This window comes from Acipenser ruthenus, chromosome 36 (assembly GCF_902713425.1).
Source record: "Acipenser ruthenus chromosome 36, fAciRut3.2 maternal haplotype, whole genome shotgun sequence".
Taxonomy (NCBI): domain Eukaryota; kingdom Metazoa; phylum Chordata; class Actinopteri; order Acipenseriformes; family Acipenseridae; genus Acipenser; species Acipenser ruthenus.
This window is the reverse complement of record NC_081224.1, coordinates 3,916,232-3,936,181: the sequence shown is the minus strand read 5'-3', so window position 1 is coordinate 3,936,181 and position 19,950 is coordinate 3,916,232. Positions and strand designations below refer to the sequence as shown.

At 41.0% G+C, this 19,950-nt stretch overlaps 1 protein-coding gene across 1 annotated transcript; it reads left to right on the top strand.

The window, feature by feature from the left end:
• The first annotated feature begins 12,734 nt into the window (after window positions 1-12,734).
• Window positions 12,735-19,690, top strand: LOC131706707 (resistin-like). Its single transcript, XM_059008315.1, has 4 exons — window positions 12,735-12,864; window positions 18,323-18,450; window positions 18,809-18,886; window positions 19,220-19,690. Exons 2-4 carry the CDS (start codon window positions 18,342-18,344, stop codon window positions 19,351-19,353), a joined length of 321 nt encoding a protein of 106 aa, XP_058864298.1. The 5' UTR covers window positions 12,735-12,864; window positions 18,323-18,341; the 3' UTR covers window positions 19,354-19,690.
• The last annotated feature ends 260 nt before the right edge of the window (window positions 19,691-19,950 follow it).

Below are 19,950 nucleotides of genomic sequence, written 5' to 3'. Positions count from 1 at the left end.
CTTTCTTTCTTTCTTTCTTTCTTTCTTTCTGTTTGTTTAGCTATGTGTCCCTGCCATGAGGAGCCCTGCACATGAAAAGGGGGCGGGGCAAAGCCCGGCCATAAATGTGTTATTTATTTTTAGAACGGGGTACCCCTCCGCCCCGGTGCAATTTATTATTTTGTATTTGTTATGTTTTATTATGAATTTATGAATTTATGAATTTATGAATTTATGAATTTATAAATATGATGGCGTAGCTGTGTTTTGTTATTGTTTTATAAATGTGACAGCAAAGCCGTGTATTTTGTATGGTCTTATACTGTGGATGGGAAGTCCCATTCGCATTTAAAAAAAAAAAAAAAAAACCTCATGCAGAAGGTGACCATCTCCCGAGTTAATTCATTGTTGCTAATCAGGAGATGGTCACGTGCATATAAGCCTGCAGTTCTCCCTGCTCTGGGTGGGTGTTCGAGAGGAGGAACAGAGCGGAGAAGGAAACAGTGATTAAAATAGCCATAGGATCAGTGAAAGCAATCTCCTCAGCCTGACCTGTGTTTTATGTTGGTGATTTTTTTTTTTTTTTTTAATCTTTTTATTTTGCTCTGTGAGCTCTGTTTTTGTTTAAATATTCAATTCATTTTTGTGTTTAATATAAAGGGCAGCGCCGCAGTGTATTTTTGCACCGCAGTATTTTGAGTGTGTTTTCTTTCCTGCTTCTAGGCTGACGTCACCACTCACTATCCTGTCACAGGCTGTTGGTTAGTTGGTGTGTGATGTGGGTATTATCACTGCCAGGGGTCTTGAAGGACTTCAGGCTTCTAAACTACACAAAGACTGAAGACCATTGAAATACTATTCTGTTCTGTTGTGAGATTGCTATGCAGGTGATCACTCAGAAAGAGCTGATGTTATTTATATAGCACCTTTCATACATAAAGTATCTCAAAGCATCCTATCATTATTGACAGACAATATAGATAACAGATCACCAAATTTAGTCAAAAATAGTGAGTTTCACTTAGGTGGACAATAACTACAATAAGCACAGGGCAATTGGTTATTTAAAGTTGAAGTTAACAATTCAAAAGCTGAATAACCTTTAACAAGTTTGATTCTATGTTCAGTGTGGAAGAGTGCCAAGTCCTCCTCCCCTCCCAGTAGAGCGTGCTTTCTGGTAAAAAAGAAAATTGGAGGAGAAGCTTCAATCCTTTAAGTCACAAACGTACAAAAAAAACTGAAACTAAAATTATTTTTAAAACGTGGCAAACCATAGTAAACTATGGTAAATGCATAGTATATCCACGGGAAAATTATGGGTGGGGTTTTACATTTCTGCAGTAAGCGTTTATGAGGGACCCAGCAGTGCTGCAATTGTATCCTGGTGACGATGGCTGCTTTCAAGATGATACTGCAGAGAGGCGTGACACAGACTCAGGCATCTTCACTAGTAAAACGAGTAGCTCCAGAGACACGGACAATGGGACTTGCAAAAATGCTAGTCTGCTAATGAGAGGTTGTAAACGGCGCCTCTGACCCTACACTGACCCCTCCAGTTACACCTCTGCTCTGCCTGGAGAGAACAGAGTTGATCAGGGCAGCAGCGCAGAACCACCAGCATTGCAGAGCTCTGGAAGCAGCTACTTGCTGCTTTGCTTTTTTTATTGTTAATTTTTTATCAATACATGAAACTCGTTCTTATTGTATCAGCACCTCGATCTCTCTTTTCACACATGAATCTTCTGTTGGCGAGCTGGCTTGTTGATCAGGTGTACCAGCCCTGAGGAGCTGAAAGCCTGAAGGAGGAATTTGAAAGCCATCCCAAGTGAATGAGCCTGTTTCTCTGCTCTGTGCCCCAGCCCCTGGGGATGTTGGAGGTTTGTGGCTATGAAATCTGCAGAGGCCTCGGTGTACAGTACAGAGAATTCAAAAGTAGGAAACAGCTCTGGGCGCAGTAACCATTAGGCAAAGTAAGCAGTTAGCTAGGGGCCCACAGCTGTCAGTTGGCACGTCCGATGTTCAAGCTGCCCTTGCTTTTTTCTCCATAGGTTGCTTAAACGCACAAATACAATCCCTTTGCTTGTGTGGCAAAGATTTCTGTATGAGTGATATTGGTTAATATGGAACTAATGGAACTAAAAAGCAATTTTCAGAAATAAATATACTATTTGTATGTGTTACGCTTGCAATTTATTTGAGTATGACTGGTTTGTGTGTATGTGTATATATATATATAAAAAGTATGTTTTTGAACACTGAATCATCACAAATCATGTGGAAATCCAAATGACATGAATGGATATTCCACAACTGCATAAGTATTGTCCTTTCTCGTACTATCTATATATATATATACAGTCACCTCCAAAATTATTGGCACCCTTGATAAAGATGAGCAAAAAAGACGGCCGTTTATGATTAGTACAGTTTTTATTTGTATGTTGGAACTACTGCACCAAAGTAAAGGACCCCAGAGACACAGTTCAAACACTTAGGCCAGGCATCTCTTTACAATGTAATGTAAAGTTGTCTGGTTATGTGAATTTGAATACTTTACGTTATTTAGTAATACTTGACAATATACAATTAACAGCACAAGAAGGAAAACATTATATTAATTATTTAATATATTACTTGATTGTGTGTTAATTTGGCATTTAAAATAGGACTTGTGGCAGTGTTTGGGAGGTTTATGTACACTAGTGCAGTATGTAGAGGAGAGTGGCGTTTGATTCGAGTACTCGGAAATGTAATGCTCAAGTACTCGTCTCGAGCAACAGTAGATCTCAAAAATCCCACCGCTACTATCAAAGACCGGAAACTTTTAAATCTCTGAGGCAGACTTTTTAATATCAGTCACAGTGCTCTTTACAATTCCAAAATATCGTGCTATTTTATCCCTGGTAAATTACCTTTTCCAGAAGTGAAAGTATTTCCAACTTTTTTTCAATTGTAAGCACAACTTGCTTTCGCGCTGTACAGAGGGTGATATTCGTCTCTTTTTAATTTTTTTTTTAAACCATATCATTTGGGGCAAAGTTACTTACAAAAAAACCTAATGGGTTCCTGTTTATTGTTGTTAAATTAACTTTTAAGAAACACACTATTCTAAAAACATTATATTATCCGGAATTGTGTTCAATTTAAGCACTAGAGCCCGTCGATGCAGGCTCTACTGTGTGGTAGATCAGGGGTTCCCAAAGTGGGATCCGCAGCAAATATGTAAAATTACTGAACAAAAGAAAATTATGTGTGAGATATTTAAAAGCAAATCATAAAAGTTAAATAAACAATTCTTAAAACTTATACCCTCGCGCCCCCTGCCCTGCATATGTACTTTGAATGTCCCTGGTTGCTTGTTTCACACTTAGAGTATGTACCATTATCATAAAAGCGGGGTGAATTACAATTACAATTTAAATTACAACTATAGACGCAACTCTCACCAGGAGAAGCGGATCCATAATGGATGGATGGATGGATAAACAGCTATATTAATGCAATTTACATGAGACTACAATGAAATATAAATTTCAAGCAATATGATTTTAAAAAAAAACAACAATTTTATATTTTTTCGTTCAACTTCTAGATATATTTTCTCCCCGCGCTGTTAATAAAATAAAACATTCCACTTCTGCACATGTACAGTGGGAACTCGACAGAGTATAACAGTCAAAATGGAGCTGTTTCTGAAACGCCAACGAAAGGAGCCTGAGGAAGAAAACGAATGCAGTGATGCTTCCACGAGTACCAGTGCCACAAGAACCACCTGTACAAACGAGCAGCCATCCTCAGTGAAGACATCCACAAGAACCACCTGAACAAACGAGCAGCTATCCTCAGTGAAGGCATCCACAAGAACCACCTGAACAAACGAGCAGCCATCCTCAGTGAAGACATCCACAAGAACCACCTGAACAAACGAGCAGCCATCCTCAGTGAAGACATCCACAAGAACCACCTGTACAAACGAGCAGCCATCCTAAGTGAAGACATCCACAAGAACCACCTGAACAAACGAGCAGCCATCCTCAGTGAAGACATCCACAAGAACCACCTGAACAAACGAGCAGCCATCCTCAGTGAAGACATCCACAAGAACCACCTGAACAAATGAGCAGCTATCCTCAGTGAAGACATCCTCAAGAACCACCTGAACAAACGAGCAGCCATCCTCAGTGAAGACATCCACAAGAACCACCTGTACAAACGAGCAGCCATCCTCAGTGAAGACATCCACAAGAACCACCTGTACAAACGAGCAGCCATCCTCAGTGAAGACATCCTCAAGAACCACCTGAACAAACGAGCAGCCATCCTAAGTGAAGACATCCACAAGAACCACCTGAACAAACGAGCAGCCATCCTCAGTGAAGACATCCACAAGAACCACCTGAACAAACGAGCAGCCATCCTCAGTGAAGACATCCACAAGAACCACCTGAACAAACGAGCAGCCATCCTCAGTGAAGACATCCACAAGAACCACCTGAACAAACGAGCAGCTATCCTCAGTGAAGACATCCTCAAGAACCACCTGAACAAACGAGCAGCCATCCTCAGTGAAGACATCCACAAGAACCACCTGAACAAACGAGCAGCCATCCTCAGTGAAGACATCCACAAGAACCACCTGTACAAACGAGCAGCCATCCTCAGTGAAGACATCCTCAAGAACCACCTGAACAAACGAGCAGCCATCCTCAGTGAAGACATCCACAAGAACCACCTGAACAAACGAGCAGCCATCCTCAGTGAAGACATCCACAAGAACCACCTGTACAAACGAGCAGCCATCCTCAGTGAAGACATCCACAAGAACCACCTGAACAAACGAGCAGCCATCCTCAGTGAAGACATCCACAAGAACCACCTGAACAAACGAGCAGCCATCCTCAGTGAAGACATCCACAAGAACCACCTGAACAAACGAGCAGCCATCCTCAATAAAGGCATCAAAATCAAAACCTCGAAAATATGATGCTGAGTACATTCAGTTCAGGTTTTCTTGCATTACGAAGAAAGACGGCCTTGATTACCCAAAATGTAGATATTGTTCGTGAAATACTGGGTGAGGAAGCAGCCAAAAAAATTGAAGTGGTGCCTTTGTCAAACAACACTGTGTCCTGAAGGATATGTGACATGGCAGAAGATATTTCTGTTCAGCTTTTGGATAGGTTGCGTGCTAGCCTGTACTTTGCCTTGAAGTTAGATGAAGTACAGACGTTGCAAACGCTGCACAGCTATTCGTATATGTTAGGTTTATAGAAGGGGGGGGGATTTGAAGAATAATTTTCTGTAAAGAATTACCAAGGAGAGCAACTGGTGAGGAAATATCCAGAGTGCTAGATGGATATATTCAAGAAAATTCAATAGACTGGTCTCGATGTGTGGGAGTGTGCACTGACGGTGCGGCTGCTATGACCGGAAAACGTAATGGTGTTGTAGCTTTTATAAAGACAAACTCTCCAAATGCTGTTGCAAGTCATTGCATGCTTCACCGTGAAGCACTTGTTGCCAAACGTATGGATGATGATTTTAACCAGCTGCTGCAAGAAGTGATACAAATTGTCAATATGATAAAAGTTAGGCCCCTGAAACACAGAATGTTTGCTGTGCTTTGTAGTGAAATGGGTGCAAGCCACAAACACTTACTGCTCCACTATGAAGTACGCTGGCTGTCAAGGGGGGTAGTCATGCAACGAGTGTTTGAACTTCGACATGAGCTGAAGCAGTTCTTACCACCAGAGAATAGCCAACTCGCAAGTTGTTTTGAAAATCCTAAATGGATTCTGAAACTAGTGTACGTGTTGTATATATTTGGATAGTTAAATGCTTTGAATCAAAGCATCCAAGACCAAGACGTAACCGTATTAAATATGCAAGACAAAGTTAGAGCAGTCACTAAAAAAATTGCTCTCTAGGTAAATAAACTTAATAAAGGAGTGACAGAAATGTTTCCACTTTTACATGAAGAACTTAAATCTTCCAGCATGAGTACTAGCAGCATTTTGCCACTCATCGTGCCTCATTTGATTCATCTGCAACATTACTTCAGTGAATACTTTCCAAAGCTCGAAAACAAACATTTGAATTGGATCCGAAATCCGTTTGATTCTGAAATCGATACAAACCTGGACCTGAAATCCCAAGAGGAGTTGATTGAACTGTCAAACGATGGGACTTTAAAGATGAAATTCTCTGCTGTTCCGGTACCACAGTTCTGGATACACATTATGGATGAGTACCCTGTTGTTAGCGAAAAAGCTCTAAGAACTATAGTACACTTTGCTACAACATATATGTGTGAGACTGGGTTTTCCGCACTGACAGCACTGAAGACAAAGCACAGAGCACGTCTGCATGTGGAGAGTGACATGCCGATATCATTGCCTGGAATGAAACAGCGATTCAATGACCTGTGCCGGAATTACCAAGCACACCCATCCCATTAGGCATGCTGAACCCAGAGTACTTTGTAAGTCGTATTATTTACTTACATTTATTGGTATCCTTGTACCTTTTTGTTTTATCATTTAATTTGTTGTTTGCAATAAGAGTAAGGTGATCTGCTCAGTATCTACAAGAAAAAACGCTGGCACTACCACTGGTCTGCCTTTATGCTCTTTTTCTAGAGGTATGCGTCGTGAGCCGTAGGCGAGGGCACTAACGAAAGTCAAGGTCATCTACCACACGGTAGCGTCTGCATCGAGAGGGCTCTGTCGCTATTAGAAAACTATGCATTTCTTCATTATTTTTTCAAAAAAAAAAATTTAAAACCTATATTTACCTTGAACTTCTGATATTTCGCTGTGTAACCTTCCTCTGAGGAATAGTCCCTAACATAAATAGCAGTGAAGATGAAGATCTGGATGCAACGGAAAGGAAGGCAGCAGAGGTGTTAGATCTCCTGCGTTGCTTGTAAGAAATCCATTTTGCTGACTGTACATCCCGTTTCTGAGCCCATGGTTCCTCCTGCGACTGTTGGTGGCATTCTGAACAATCTTTACACTAGCACTGTGCTTTCCTCAGACGTGGCTGTGCTGTATGAGCTCAAGTCCCTTGACCTCCTGCAGGATATTGAAATGCTAAAGAGCGCGCTGGAAGAATTCCAAGACAATTCAATGATGCCTCCCGAGGAGGCCACTGCAATGTGTTCCTTATTTAGATACTGGATTACACACATCTTGCCTATGCGCAAACAGGAACTAAAGTAATCTCAAGGGTACAGCAGCAGTGTCCCCCACCTGGGATTGAACCCACGACCCTCTGATCAAGAGTCCAGAGCCCTAACCACTACTCCACACTGCTGCACTGCTGCCACTGTATCTGAGGTCAGCTGAATGTATTGAATTCGGGGATGCCATGTTATGTGATCATGCCGGTAGCACAAACCTGTCAGCACAGGTGATGGATGCCACTGTACACCCGAAGCTGGGGTACGAGCACGGTGCCCAGATGCAGAATGGAACCTGGTGTATCACAACCTCAATGGCAAGTATGACAGTGGGTGGTGGCGACCAGGTATGCCCAATGCCCCCTACCGTGTGTTTTGACCCACGTGGGGTGGTGACTGTGGGCCACCTGAGCCTGCACCCGACCCCTCCAATAAATATCAATTCAATTCAATTCAAAGTGCTTTATTGGCATGACTTATTTTCCACAGTGTTGCCAAAGCAATTACATACATATTACGAACAGATGCATATATATATATATATATATATATATATATATATATATATATATATATATATATATATATTGTAAGACAGCAGGGAGGGGGTTAAAGCCTCCCTGAAGAAAAAACATGTGCAGAATGCACATTTGTGTAATTTAATTGTTTAATTGTTTTGCTTTATTGTTTTATTTAATTTATTAATTGTTTTATTATTAATTATCCCCTGCACCTGGTAATTATTGTTAAATTAGAACCAGGTGCAGGGTATTTAAAGAAGGCAGTCAGTTTGCTCAGGGCTGCTAAGGAGAAGGAGGCAGAAAGGAGTGCTCTGCTTCCTGGCAGTCATGAGGTAAAAAAGTATGTGGTATTAAACCTGTGTGTTTTTTGTTTAAGGTGTTTGGCAGGTAAACGGTTTAGCCGTCCTGCGAGTGAGTCAGGGACCTGCCTGTCTAGTTACTGCTCGTAAAGAGCTAGGTGTTTATTTTGTGTGTTTTGTTTTGTTTGGTGTTCATTAAAAAAAATAGCGCCAACGCGCTTGAAAAATCAATTTCTGGTGTCTGGGTCAAGTTTTTAAAGGGGCAACGAACCCGTGTGAGGTGCAATCTTATTACAATATATATATATATATATATATATATATATATATATATATATATATATATATATATATATATATATATATATATATATATTGTATGTACAAACAAGGAACCATGGTAACAAAATAATAATAAATAAAATAGAAGATAAATAATAATAATACAGAAATTAAAATAAATATTGAAATAATAATATTGAAACTATTAAATTGTGCCGTGTCACTGCGTGCCCTTCAGGTTGTGGCAGGTGGCTACATATTTGGCAGCCAGTGGAGCTGTGTGTCCCTCCCCTAGGAGGACAGCAAGTTTCTCTGCGTCTGCCATTTGTCTGAAAACAGGATATTTTTGTTGAATTTTATTGAAGAATGACTCTCTGATTTGGCTGTATTTTATACAGTGTAGGAGAAAGTGCATCTCAGTTTCCACCTCTCCTGTCTCGCAATGACCACAGAGCCGATCTTCTTTAGGCAGCCGGGTCTGCCTGTGTCTGCCTGTCTCTATGGCCAGGCTGTGGTCACTGAGTCTGTACTTGGTCAGGATCTGTTTCTGCTTCGTATCTCTGACAGTGGAGAGATACTCTGCTAGGCTGTAGTTTCTTTTTAGGGCCCGATAGCAATCAAGTTTATTTTGGGATTTTCTTTCTGTGTCCCAGTGTTCCAGATAGGAGTTTTTGGTTTGTTTTATAATTTGGTTTACTCTGATTTGGTGCTGGTAAGCAGTGCTGACCTGAAGCTGGTTGGAGTTAGTATTGAAGGGGGTCAGTGTGATGAGCTTCAGAGCCAGCTGGCATAGTGGACTCTTTTCAGGGCTGAGCTCTTGGGTCTGGAGGACCTTGTACTGGAGTGAGTCAGGTTCACTTTTTTCAAGGTGCAACCAGAATTTGAGTGCTCTTTTCTTTATATTAATAAGAGCTGGGTATCGGCCTAATTCTGTCCTGCATGTGTGGTTTGGTGTATTTCTTTGCACCTGCAGTGTATTCTTGTATAGTTCAGCATGCAGGGTTTCGATTGGGTGTTTGTCCCATTTAGTGTAGTCTTGTTGACTGAGTGGACCCCATACCTCACTACCATACAGCGCAATGGGCTGGATAACACTGTCAATTAATTTTAGCCAGATTTTGACAGGTATATTGATTTTATTGAATCTTCTTTTGATGGCATAAAAAGCTCTGAGTGCTTTTTCTTTTAGTGCATTCACTGCCAGGTTAAAACTGCCTGACGCACTGATGGTCAGACCCAGGTAAGTGTAGCTGGTGGTGTGCTCTAGGGTGGTGTTGCCAAGTGTAAAGTGATATCTGTTTCCCTGAGATCTGGCCTTTTTTTGAAAAATCATTATTGGTCTTTTTGAGTTTTACTGCCAGGGTCCCGGACTGACAGTACTGCTCCAGCAATGACAGGCTCTGCTGCAGCCCCTGTTCTGTGGGCGTTGGGCCTGGCAGGTGCGGGGGGCTGGGGGGGGTGCTGAATGGAGGGTGTGCGGCACGGGGGGGTGTGCTGTGGCACCTGGGGGTTTCTTGCTCCACTGAGCTCTGCTGGGGGTGTTCAGACAGGGGCTGGTTGGACCACAGCCGAGGGCTGCATCCTTCAGGGTCCTGGTGAATACCCCTACCCCCTTCTTGTTGAGGTGCACCTTGTCGTACAGGTGCCAGGGGCCCACAGCAGGATGGTGTGCCAGGTGCACATTGGGCAGGGTGGCACAGCCCCTGGCTAGCTCTGTGTTGATGGCATTGATGATGTGTGGGGGGATGTCGGCTCGTGGTAGCAGTGTGGAGATCACCACTCTGGAGTCGGGTAACTCCAACGAGGCTCTCTTTGCCACCCTCTTCATGGCTCTGCCAGTGTGCTGGTGTAGGGAGCCCAGGTTGTTGGTGCCGGTGTGGATGATGATGCAGGCTGGGCTCCCCAGTGTGTGGCGGTCCAGCAGCTGCAGGGCTCGCTCTGTGTTCACACAACGGATCTTGTTCACCTGACGGCCGGGGAACAGCCTTTGTTGCAGGTTGTTTAGTAGCTCACAGCATTATTTGACTTCAGCAGGGTTTAGAGCATGGCGTGACATCATATAAGGGGGATGGAGGATCGTAAGCGGTTCCTTTGCTTTGGTTTGAATATTAAACCTGTAAGGACCCGTGAGAGACCCAGTGATAAAAGTACCGTGAGTGTTTTGTTTTGTTTGTCTATAATTGTTCTTGTTTGTAATTATTAGACGGCTAACACGTTCCGGAGCTGTCGCCAAGGGCCAGGACCAAACCCTGAACAGCACTGCACTACTGTCACTGATAAACCTGTATCACCCACCACGAGCACTACAGCACTGCACTACTGTCACTTATAAACCTGTATCACCCACCACGAGCACTACAGCACTGCACTACTGTCACTGTTATAAACCTGTATCACCCACCACGAGCACTACAGCACTGCACTACTGTCACTGTTATAAACCTGTATCACCCACCACGAGCACTACAGCACTGCACTACTGTCACTGATAAACCTGTATCACCCACCACGAGCACTACAGCACGCACCCAGGACTGGTGACCGTGTTTGTATATTGTAGGAGGGATATCTGTGTTTATTGTTTGGGACTGCAACCCTTTATTATTTAACCCTGTGCATTACACATTGCTATGTATTGCCAGAGATCATTGTTTTGGTCACCAGACCTGGATTATAAAAAAATAAACATACCCTTTTCCATACCATATCTCTCTCTGTCTGTGTTATTCCTGCACTGCATCACCTCTGCACCTGTTCACAATCACCCACTTTGCCACAGGGCCCCAAAATTGCTAGAACCGGTCCTGTCCAGAGGTTTTCCCTTTTACCTAACATGTTAGGTTTTATATCTTCGAATCTTCATATCAGCAAGGCTATGGTTTTGAGAGCCGAAGTGCTTTCCAACAGGTTGATCCAGCTTTTTGGTACTTGTGGCAGACTTAATGATATACACATTAAGTTGCAACAGGTTGATCCAGTTTTTGGTACTTGTGGCAGACTTAATGATATACATATTAAGTTGCAACAGGTTGATCTAGCTTTTTGGTACTTGTGGCAGACTAATTCATTGTGTTTAATGTGGGGATACAATAACAGGACTATTATTTCGGGACCAGCTTGGAGATTATAAATGTAAGTAATACACGCCGCTGTATTACTTACCATCATTATTATTTACAGTTTGTTTTGCCGTCACACACTGGACAAAACAACTAATAAAAACAAACCTTTTCACCTGGATTACAATTGCCTGTCTGTTCTTTAATCACCTGCACCTGCACACTATCAACCACTTTGCCCCACGTGGTGTCAGAACACAGACACTGTGAATATACTGTTATCAGTTCACGTGAATCCAGGCACTCTAAGTGTGAGTAATTCATTTAGGTTGATATGACATTTCTGAAACTATCCATCTGCTTTAACCGTCCCCCAACAAAAGTTTTATTTACATACATTAATTGTATAGAATGTTTTTATAATGTAACACTTTTTTTTTAAAGAAAAGGAGAAAAAAAACGAGAACATGCGTTCAGAATCCTTAAGTGAAGCTTGTGGTTTATTTCACACAGGGTTTGTAACATTGCCAGTTGTATTATAGTAAATAATACTTTGGTAAACTTTGGTAAATTGTGCACAAGAAGAAAGAAATGGGTAATCTGGAGCCTGTGGGATGGTACAGGTCGCGGTACTTTTCCCACTCGCTAGGTTGCCTGCCACTAGTTAGTAAATATAGCAGGTGTACAAAGCATGCAGTAAAGGGGCTTCCTGCCTGCAAAACACATTACCACTGTGTAGTGAATGAGGCCCTAATGCAGTCCATTTTTGTTTATTCAATATAATCAAACTAGCTTACTCACACCTTGAAGTCTTTGAAGCTAAGACCACAGCGGGGGTCTTTTGGTTTAGGAGGAGATGACAGTCTAAGAACAGACAAGCAGAATTCTCCAGTACAATGGTTACATTTAGATTTGGTCAAATTCTTGTAACCTATACAATACATTTAACCCTTAATGAATTGTATCTGAATTAAATCATTTATCTGTCAAATTAAAGATTGTATTTAGTGAAAATGACTTGCGGTGATTGGGAACGAGGTCACCTCGGTTTAGGCAATAAAAACGCTCTGGGAACTACTGCTAGATACGGGCAGTCAATAGCACTGTCAACACTTGTATTTGTTTAATTGAGACACAGTATTTTCAAATGAACAGAGATTGCCTTTCAGAGCAAGACTGGTCTGCGTAGCACAGGGCAGTGATTAAGTGGTTGCATGATTATGCTGTGATCTGTGTAAGTTGTGTAAACCAGTGTTGTTTGGTGAGTTGTCATCATGGCTGTTGAGTTTCAATTTCTCAGGTTGCTGGTAAACCCAAAACAGAACTCTCATGGCTCATGTTTTATGACTCCAATTAGAAATAACAACTAGTTCAGCAGGTTTGGCCAGAATAAGTATTAGGTGTGGTGTACACGGGGGGACATCTCCACCCAGGATAAGCTGTATTTGACAAACTGTATACAGGCAGTCAATAGGACTGTCAACGCTATATAAGCTGACCTTTACCACTGTGCTGAAAGAAGAAAGCCACCCGCCCCTGCACCGGTAAGTGTGATCTGTTCAGCTATACTAGTGTAGAACAGTGTGACAGTTTTAGGACTCTACTGCAAAGTGCAATTTGATATTTTCTGTTGTTGCTGTTCATGTTACAAAACTGTGATTATTATTATTATTAATACAAAAAATATGTATTATACATTATATGGACACAGTGGATAACTGCATACTCCATTTAAATGCATAGCAATTTCTGGGTAGCCAACCATAAATTCTCTATTTGTTTACGCCGCTCAAATGTATATCTGATAATTGCATAATTTGCTTAATTGCGTGAACGATCGTGCTTGTATAATTAGGTCTGATAATTGCATTGGTTGAGGAGTTAACCACGTGACCACAAACAACTTGACTTGCAGTTATGGAGGAGGCATACCACACTTCCTTGAGCTCAACGAGCTTAAGTTTTTGTTGTTATGTTGTTGATTGTCATGGAAAAGGTGGTTAAAAAGTCCAAACCAGGGGATTATTATCAGATTTATACATGAGGAACGCATGCTCCCTTCAGTCTCTGTCCTGTCTAGTGCTAACTAAACCATACTGGATAATAAAGGGACATAGAAAGCATTTGTACAGTATGCCATGATCAGATTGATGGGTGTATCAACCAGCCAATAAACTGTGCAGACTATAGGGAAGGACAAGGAGAGATTGTATTGCAATACAGGGTGAAGCACAGGAGAACTCCAAATACTTGTGATGCTGGGAATTGGATCCAGGAGGAATCCCACTTGATTCTGAAGTAGCTGGCATCCTACTTGATGCAGAAAAAATAAAAGCATAATGTGTTCTCTGCTTCTCTGTGTCTGCAGCTTCAAGGCAGGATGTGTCAGCAAGCTTCTGTCTGTGTAAAAAGGATAAAGATAAATTGTTGTTAAAAAGTACCCTTACAGTTTTAAATAAACTCACTGACCTAGATTACTTTCTTAAGAATGCTGAGCTAATAGACTAACAGGTGCATGAGAATATTCTAGACTGTGAACGTTACCAAGATGGAGCCTCGTATTTCTAAAATAGATTCGCAAACCAGTAGAACCAATGTGCCGCTAGAACCCAATCAATCAGCAGAGAAAGATATCGGGCAAACGATAGGCCACTTGAAAAAGGACAGGAACTGTGTGTGGTGACTGAAAAGTTAATAAATACTTGATGAAAGATCAAAGATCGGTGTGCATTCACCCTGGCAGCTTATCCCAAGCTGTCATACTGAGCTTCAAAAAAGCTTGTTGATTGTCACCCGGCACTCAGCCGAATACCTAAAGAAAAACACAGTTTCTGTTTCTTTACCTGTGACGACATCATGTTCCTGTACTAGGGTAAGCTCATGAGTATTAGTACAAGTGTGACAGGATGGCCGGATGGACAGAGACTCAAACACAATAAAATTGCAGTTTAAGCACTGCTGCGCATTTTTAATGAACACAAAATAAAAAGGTTTAACAAAACAAGTCACTAACACATGAAACAGAAACAAAATAACCAGCTCAAGGCCAAAACAAAAGGAGAATGACCTTTGCTGCTGCAACAGTGTTTGCCACTCCTCCTATTTTTGTGTCATCTGCAAATTTAACAAGTTTGCTTACTATACCAGAATCTACATCATTAATGTAGATTAGGAATAGCAAAGGACCTAATACTGATCCCTGTGGTACACCACTGGTTACCTCGCTCCACAGTACTTTAAATAAACCATGTTGTATGCTTTGCAATTATCCATTGTCAATGTTGCATCCTCAAAAAAACCAAGCAGGTTAGTTAGACATGATCTAGCTTTCCTAAAACCATGCTGACTGTCTCCCAGGATATTGTTACCATATAGGTAATTTTCCATTTTGGATCTTATTATAGTTTCCATAAGTTTACATATTATAGAAGTCAGGCTTATTGGTCTGTAGTTACCTAGTTCGGTTTTGTCTCCCTTTTTGTGGATCGGTATTACGTTCGCTATTTTCCAGTCTGTCGGTACAACCCCTGTGTCAAGAGACTGTTGCATGATCTTGGTTAGCGGTTTGTAAATAACTTCTTTCATTTCTTTGACTACTATTGGGAGGATCTCATCCAGCACAGGGGATTTGTTTATTTTAAGACCTCCTAGTCCCCTTAACACTTCTGCCTCTGTTATGCTAAAGTTATTTAAAATTGGATAGGAACAGGTCGACATGTGGGGCATGTTGTCCGTGTCCTCCTTTGTAAAAACCTGTGAAAGTAATCATTTAATATATTTGCTATTTTTTTTTTCTTCGTCTATGATTTTGCCATTTGTGTCTCTTAGACATTTAACCTCCTCTTTGAATGTTCTCTTGCTGTTATAATATTGGAAAAACATTTTGGAATTGGTTTTAACCCCCTTAGATATTGATATTGATATTTCTATCTCTCTCTTGGCCTTTCTAACTTCCTTTTTGACTTGTGTTTGCAGTTCCAAGTACTCTTTCTGTGTACTTTGTTTTTTGGTCCCTTTTAAACGCTCTGTAAAGTGCCTTTTTTCGTTGAATATTTGTTTTAATTGATCTATTAAACCATTTTGGCCATTTTGTTTTAGATTTAGATTTGTCTACTTTTGGGATGTAATTGTTTTGCGCCTCTAGTACTACATTTTTAAAAAACAGCCATCCTTTTTCTGTAGATGTTTTCTCTATTTTACTCCAATCTACTTCTGTTAGTCTCTGTTTCATACCTTCATAGTTTGCTTTTCTAAAATTGTAAACCTTAGCTTTAGTCATTACTTTTGAGGTTTTAAAAATCACTTCAAATGAGACCATGTTGTGGTCTGAGTTTGCCAATGGCTCTCTGTTTTAGTTATTCTGTCTTTGTTATTTGAAAAGACTAAATCAAGGCATGCCTCCCCTCATGTCGAATCCTTGACAAATTGCGTAGGAAGCAGTCATTTGTCATTTCCACCACTTCAATTTCTTCCGACGCGCTCCCCACCGGGTTCTCATATTTTATACGGGGGAAGTTGAAATCCCCCATTGTATGGCTTCTCCTTTTCTACACACATTTCTAATGTCATTGTATAACAGATTATTTTGCTCAGTGTCTGAATTTGGCAGTCTATAGCATGCTCCTATTATTATGCCCTTTGAATTTTTGTCCATTATTCTGACCCATATTGATTCGGCATGGTTTTCTTTGTCCAGATTTAACACCTGGGCTTCAAGACTATTTCTTATGCATAGCGCTACCCCTCCACCTCTTTCCTATACAGTGTGTACCCACTAATATTATATTCATCTCCATCACTCTCAGACAACCAAGTTTCTGTAACACCTATCACATCGTAGTTACTTGTTAGTGCAGTAGCTTCAAGTTCTAACATTTTGTTTCTGAGACTTCTAGCATTAAGATAAATACATTTAATAGATAATTAAAAGGTTTAAACAATATACAGAAACCATAGGCTGGGCATTCACCTTCACTATCTTAAGAAAATAAATCATAAAAGTCAACAAACAGACCTTCCATGTGGTCTCCCCTCTCTCAGGCAGTTTCCTCTCATGGAGCTGTGTAGCTCCCTTATATACCATGTGGCCAGGGTTGATTGACAGTGAATCATTTAACCAATGCCTGGCCACATTTTCACATGTATCTGGCAGGGACAGGAATTAACCCTATCCCTGCCAACCACCACCACAAACACACCCAAAACAACCAGGGCTGGAATGTTAACTTCCAGCCCTGCCATATCTAACAAACACTTTTTCATATAATATTTACACATATACATTTATTTACCCGTGCGGGGCTTCTGCCCTGCCACAACAAGGATGATCATATTTAGTGTGTAAGTCATTGTAATAATCCATGCATAAACATGTGCTAAGAGTATATATTGTATTGACTTGAACACCAGAAAATAAGGATAAACCCAACTGGTTCTTTTATTGCAAAATATATAAGAATGTTGTGTGTTTTGTTTGATTAAATATAAAACCTGACTGGTTCACTTTAACTGCAAATATTTGTGTTCCTTTTCCTTATTTCCTCATATACCTGACATGGATGAAAGTAAAACTAAGAGACGTGCACAAATACAGGGAATAATATAAACTGATATTAATCGACCCGAGTGCTGCCCTATTAAAGCACTGAACGTGACATGATGATGAAATTTAGATTTCCAGAAAGCTTTTGACAAAGTCCCGCATAAAAGATTAATTCTCAAACTGAACGCAGTAGGGATTGAAGGAAATGCTTGCACATGGATTAGGGAGTGGTTAACATGTAGAAAACAGAAAGTACTGATTAGAGGAGAAACCTCAAAATGGAGCGAGGTAACCAGTGGAGTACCACAGGGACCAGTATTAGGTCCTCTGCTATTCCTAATCTACATTCATGATTTAGATTCTGGTATAGTAAGCAAACTTGTTAAATTTGCAGATGACACAAAAATAGGAGGAGTGGCAAACACTGTTGCAGCAGCAAAGGTCATTCAAAATTATCTAGACAGCATTCAGAACTGGGCAGACACATGGTAGATGACATTTAATAGAGAAAAGTGTAAAGTACTGCATGCAAGCAATAAAAATGTGCATTATAAATATTATATGGGAGATAGTGAAATTGAAGAAGGGAACTATGAAAAAGACCTAGGAGTTTATGTTGACTCAAAAATGTCTTCATCTAGACAATGTAGGGAAGCTATAAAAAAGGCCAACAAGATGCTCGGATATATTGTGAGAAGTGTTGAATTTAAATCAAGCGAAGTAATGTCAAAACTTTACAATGCATTAGTAAGACCTCACCTAGAATATTGTGTTCAGTTCTGGTCACCTCGTTACAAAAAGGATATTGCTGCTCTAGAAAGAGTGCAAAGAAGAGCAACCAGAATTATCCCGGGTTTAAAAGGCATGTCGTATGCAGACAGGCTAAAATAATTGAATCTATTCCTTCTTGAACAAAGAAGACTACACGGTGATCTGATTCAAGCATTCAAAATCCTAAAAGATATAGACAATGTCGACCCAGGGGACTTTTTTGACCTGAAAAAAGAAACAAGGACCAGGGGTCACAAATGGAGATTAGATAAAGGGGCATTCAGAACAGAAAATAGGAGGCACTTTTTTACACAGAGAATTGTGAGGGTCTGGAACCAACTCCCCAGTAATGTTGTTGAAGCTGACACCCTGGGATCCTTCAAGAAGCTGCTTGATGAGATTCTGGGATCAATAAGCAACTAACAACCAAACGAGCAAGATGGGCTGAATGGCCTCGTCTCGTTTGTAAACTTTCTTATGTTCTTATGTTCTTATGAATCATTGGGATCCTTTAAGACCCGACTTCAAAAAGTTTTCAACCAGCTACTAGGAACCGGACGAGCGCTGATGGGCTGAATCATGACCTCCTCTCGTTCGTTCGGTTTCTCATATTGTGTAAGGCCTTGGTAAGCCGGGTCCACTGTGTAACAACGTGGTAAAGAGTAACGTTGCTGTGCTTGTTTCTCCAGAGAGTGAAGTCCTGAGACCATGAAGATGAGAGTTGCTGTGTTGCTGGCTGTGATCGCTATGTTCTGTGCTGCCGACGCTCAGAAATGCGCTCTGGATGATCTGATGAGCAGCCTGACAGAATCTGTGGGTAAGAAACCAGCTTCCATCCGCACCTATCCAAACACTCAAGTGAGAACTGGATAAAGTTAACCCAAGACACTACTTTAAATTGAGCACAGAGAGCAGAACAAGAGGGCATGAATAGAAGCTGAGTAAAAAGAAGTTTAGAAGGGAAGGTAGGAAGCACTTTTTTACACAGAGATTATAAATGCATGGACCAGCCTACCAGGGGAAGCAGTAGGATCTGAAACACTGGGAACGTTTCAAAATGGACTAGATTCTGTGCTTTTAAATGAGATCCCCCTGGTAGAGGGTGCAAGGAAGGGATGAGCCTTGATGGGCAGAACAGCCTCTTCCTAAATTCTTATGCTTTGTGTTGTTTTCAGCCTCTGCAGTGCTGCAGAAAGTGACTCTGTCCTGCATTTCTGCCTCAGCTAGAGGGAGCCTGGTGGATTGTCCTGCAGGTCAGTGTGCCATCTTCAGTTCTTCAGCTTTTATGTTTCTCTTTTACTCCAAATAATACAAACGTAGCGTTATTGTTTGAACTTGAACTTTATTTATATGTTTTCATGTAGCTCACATGTCTAGACTGATAACCCCATTTCTCTGTCTCCTCTTTCTGTTTTCATATCTGTTCCTCAAATACACCCATTTCCTGTGCATTTCATTCTACTTCTTAAAGGGCTATGTAAATGATTGAACATTACAGACGATATTATTACCTCATCAGCCACTCGGAGGGCATCGTTAAAATCTGAGGTGGCAGAATTGTAAATGGTTCTTGCTCTCTCTTGCAGGTTACAAGCCGACGGGCTGCTCCTGCGGTAATGCCTGCGGCTCCTGGGATATCCGCAATGACCAGACCTGCCACTGCCAGTGTGCAAACCAGGATTGGACCGCTGCACGCTGCTGCAAGATAGCCCTGAAATAGAAGCCAGAAAATGACAGAATCCACGTCTGGATCTTGAAGCATTCTAGAACACAAATGTGGTTTAAAGATTGGTGTGAGGGCTTTCAGTTTTCAAGCTCCTTCACTTTGGAACTCACTTCCAGCTTTTACCCAGAATGCTGAGTCTGTCAATATTTTTTAATCTAGGCTCAAAACGTATCTCTTTGATTTGGCCTTTAGCTGGCGAGCAGATTGGAGCTCTTTTTGTAAAGCGCCCTGGGATGCTTGCACATAAAGGGCGCTGTATAAATGATACTGGTATGGTAATTGCTATGATATGAAAAAGGTCTAAAAAATAAATAATTTTCTTGCACATGTATCAATCGTGTTATTTAGTTTCCAATTCTTATATTGCTTCTCTTTTTTTTTACATTCTTGTGGCAAAGTGGCTGCCGATTGGAAACAGGTGCAGAGGTGATGCAGTGCAGAAATAATTACACACCAGGAAACTGTAATCCGTTTGGAAAAGGAGGTCTTTTATTTATAACTCCCGGTCTGGCGACCAAACAATAAACCTCCAGTAATACACACCAATGTGTAAAGCACGGAAGAAACAATAATAAATGGATTGCAGTCCAA

Excerpts from the sequence above, each read along its gene's own strand:
- LOC131706707 (XM_059008315.1), top strand. The coding sequence starts at position 18,342 with ATGAAGATGAGAGTTGCTGTGTTGCTGGCTGTGATCGCTATGTTCTGT. Across the intron at positions 18,451-18,808 it reads CAGCCTGACAGAATCTGTGG|CCTCTGCAGTGCTGCAGAAA; the intron begins GTAAGAAACCAG and ends TGTTGTTTTCAG. Across the intron at positions 18,887-19,219 it reads CCTGGTGGATTGTCCTGCAG|GTTACAAGCCGACGGGCTGC; the intron begins GTCAGTGTGCCA and ends TCTCTCTTGCAG.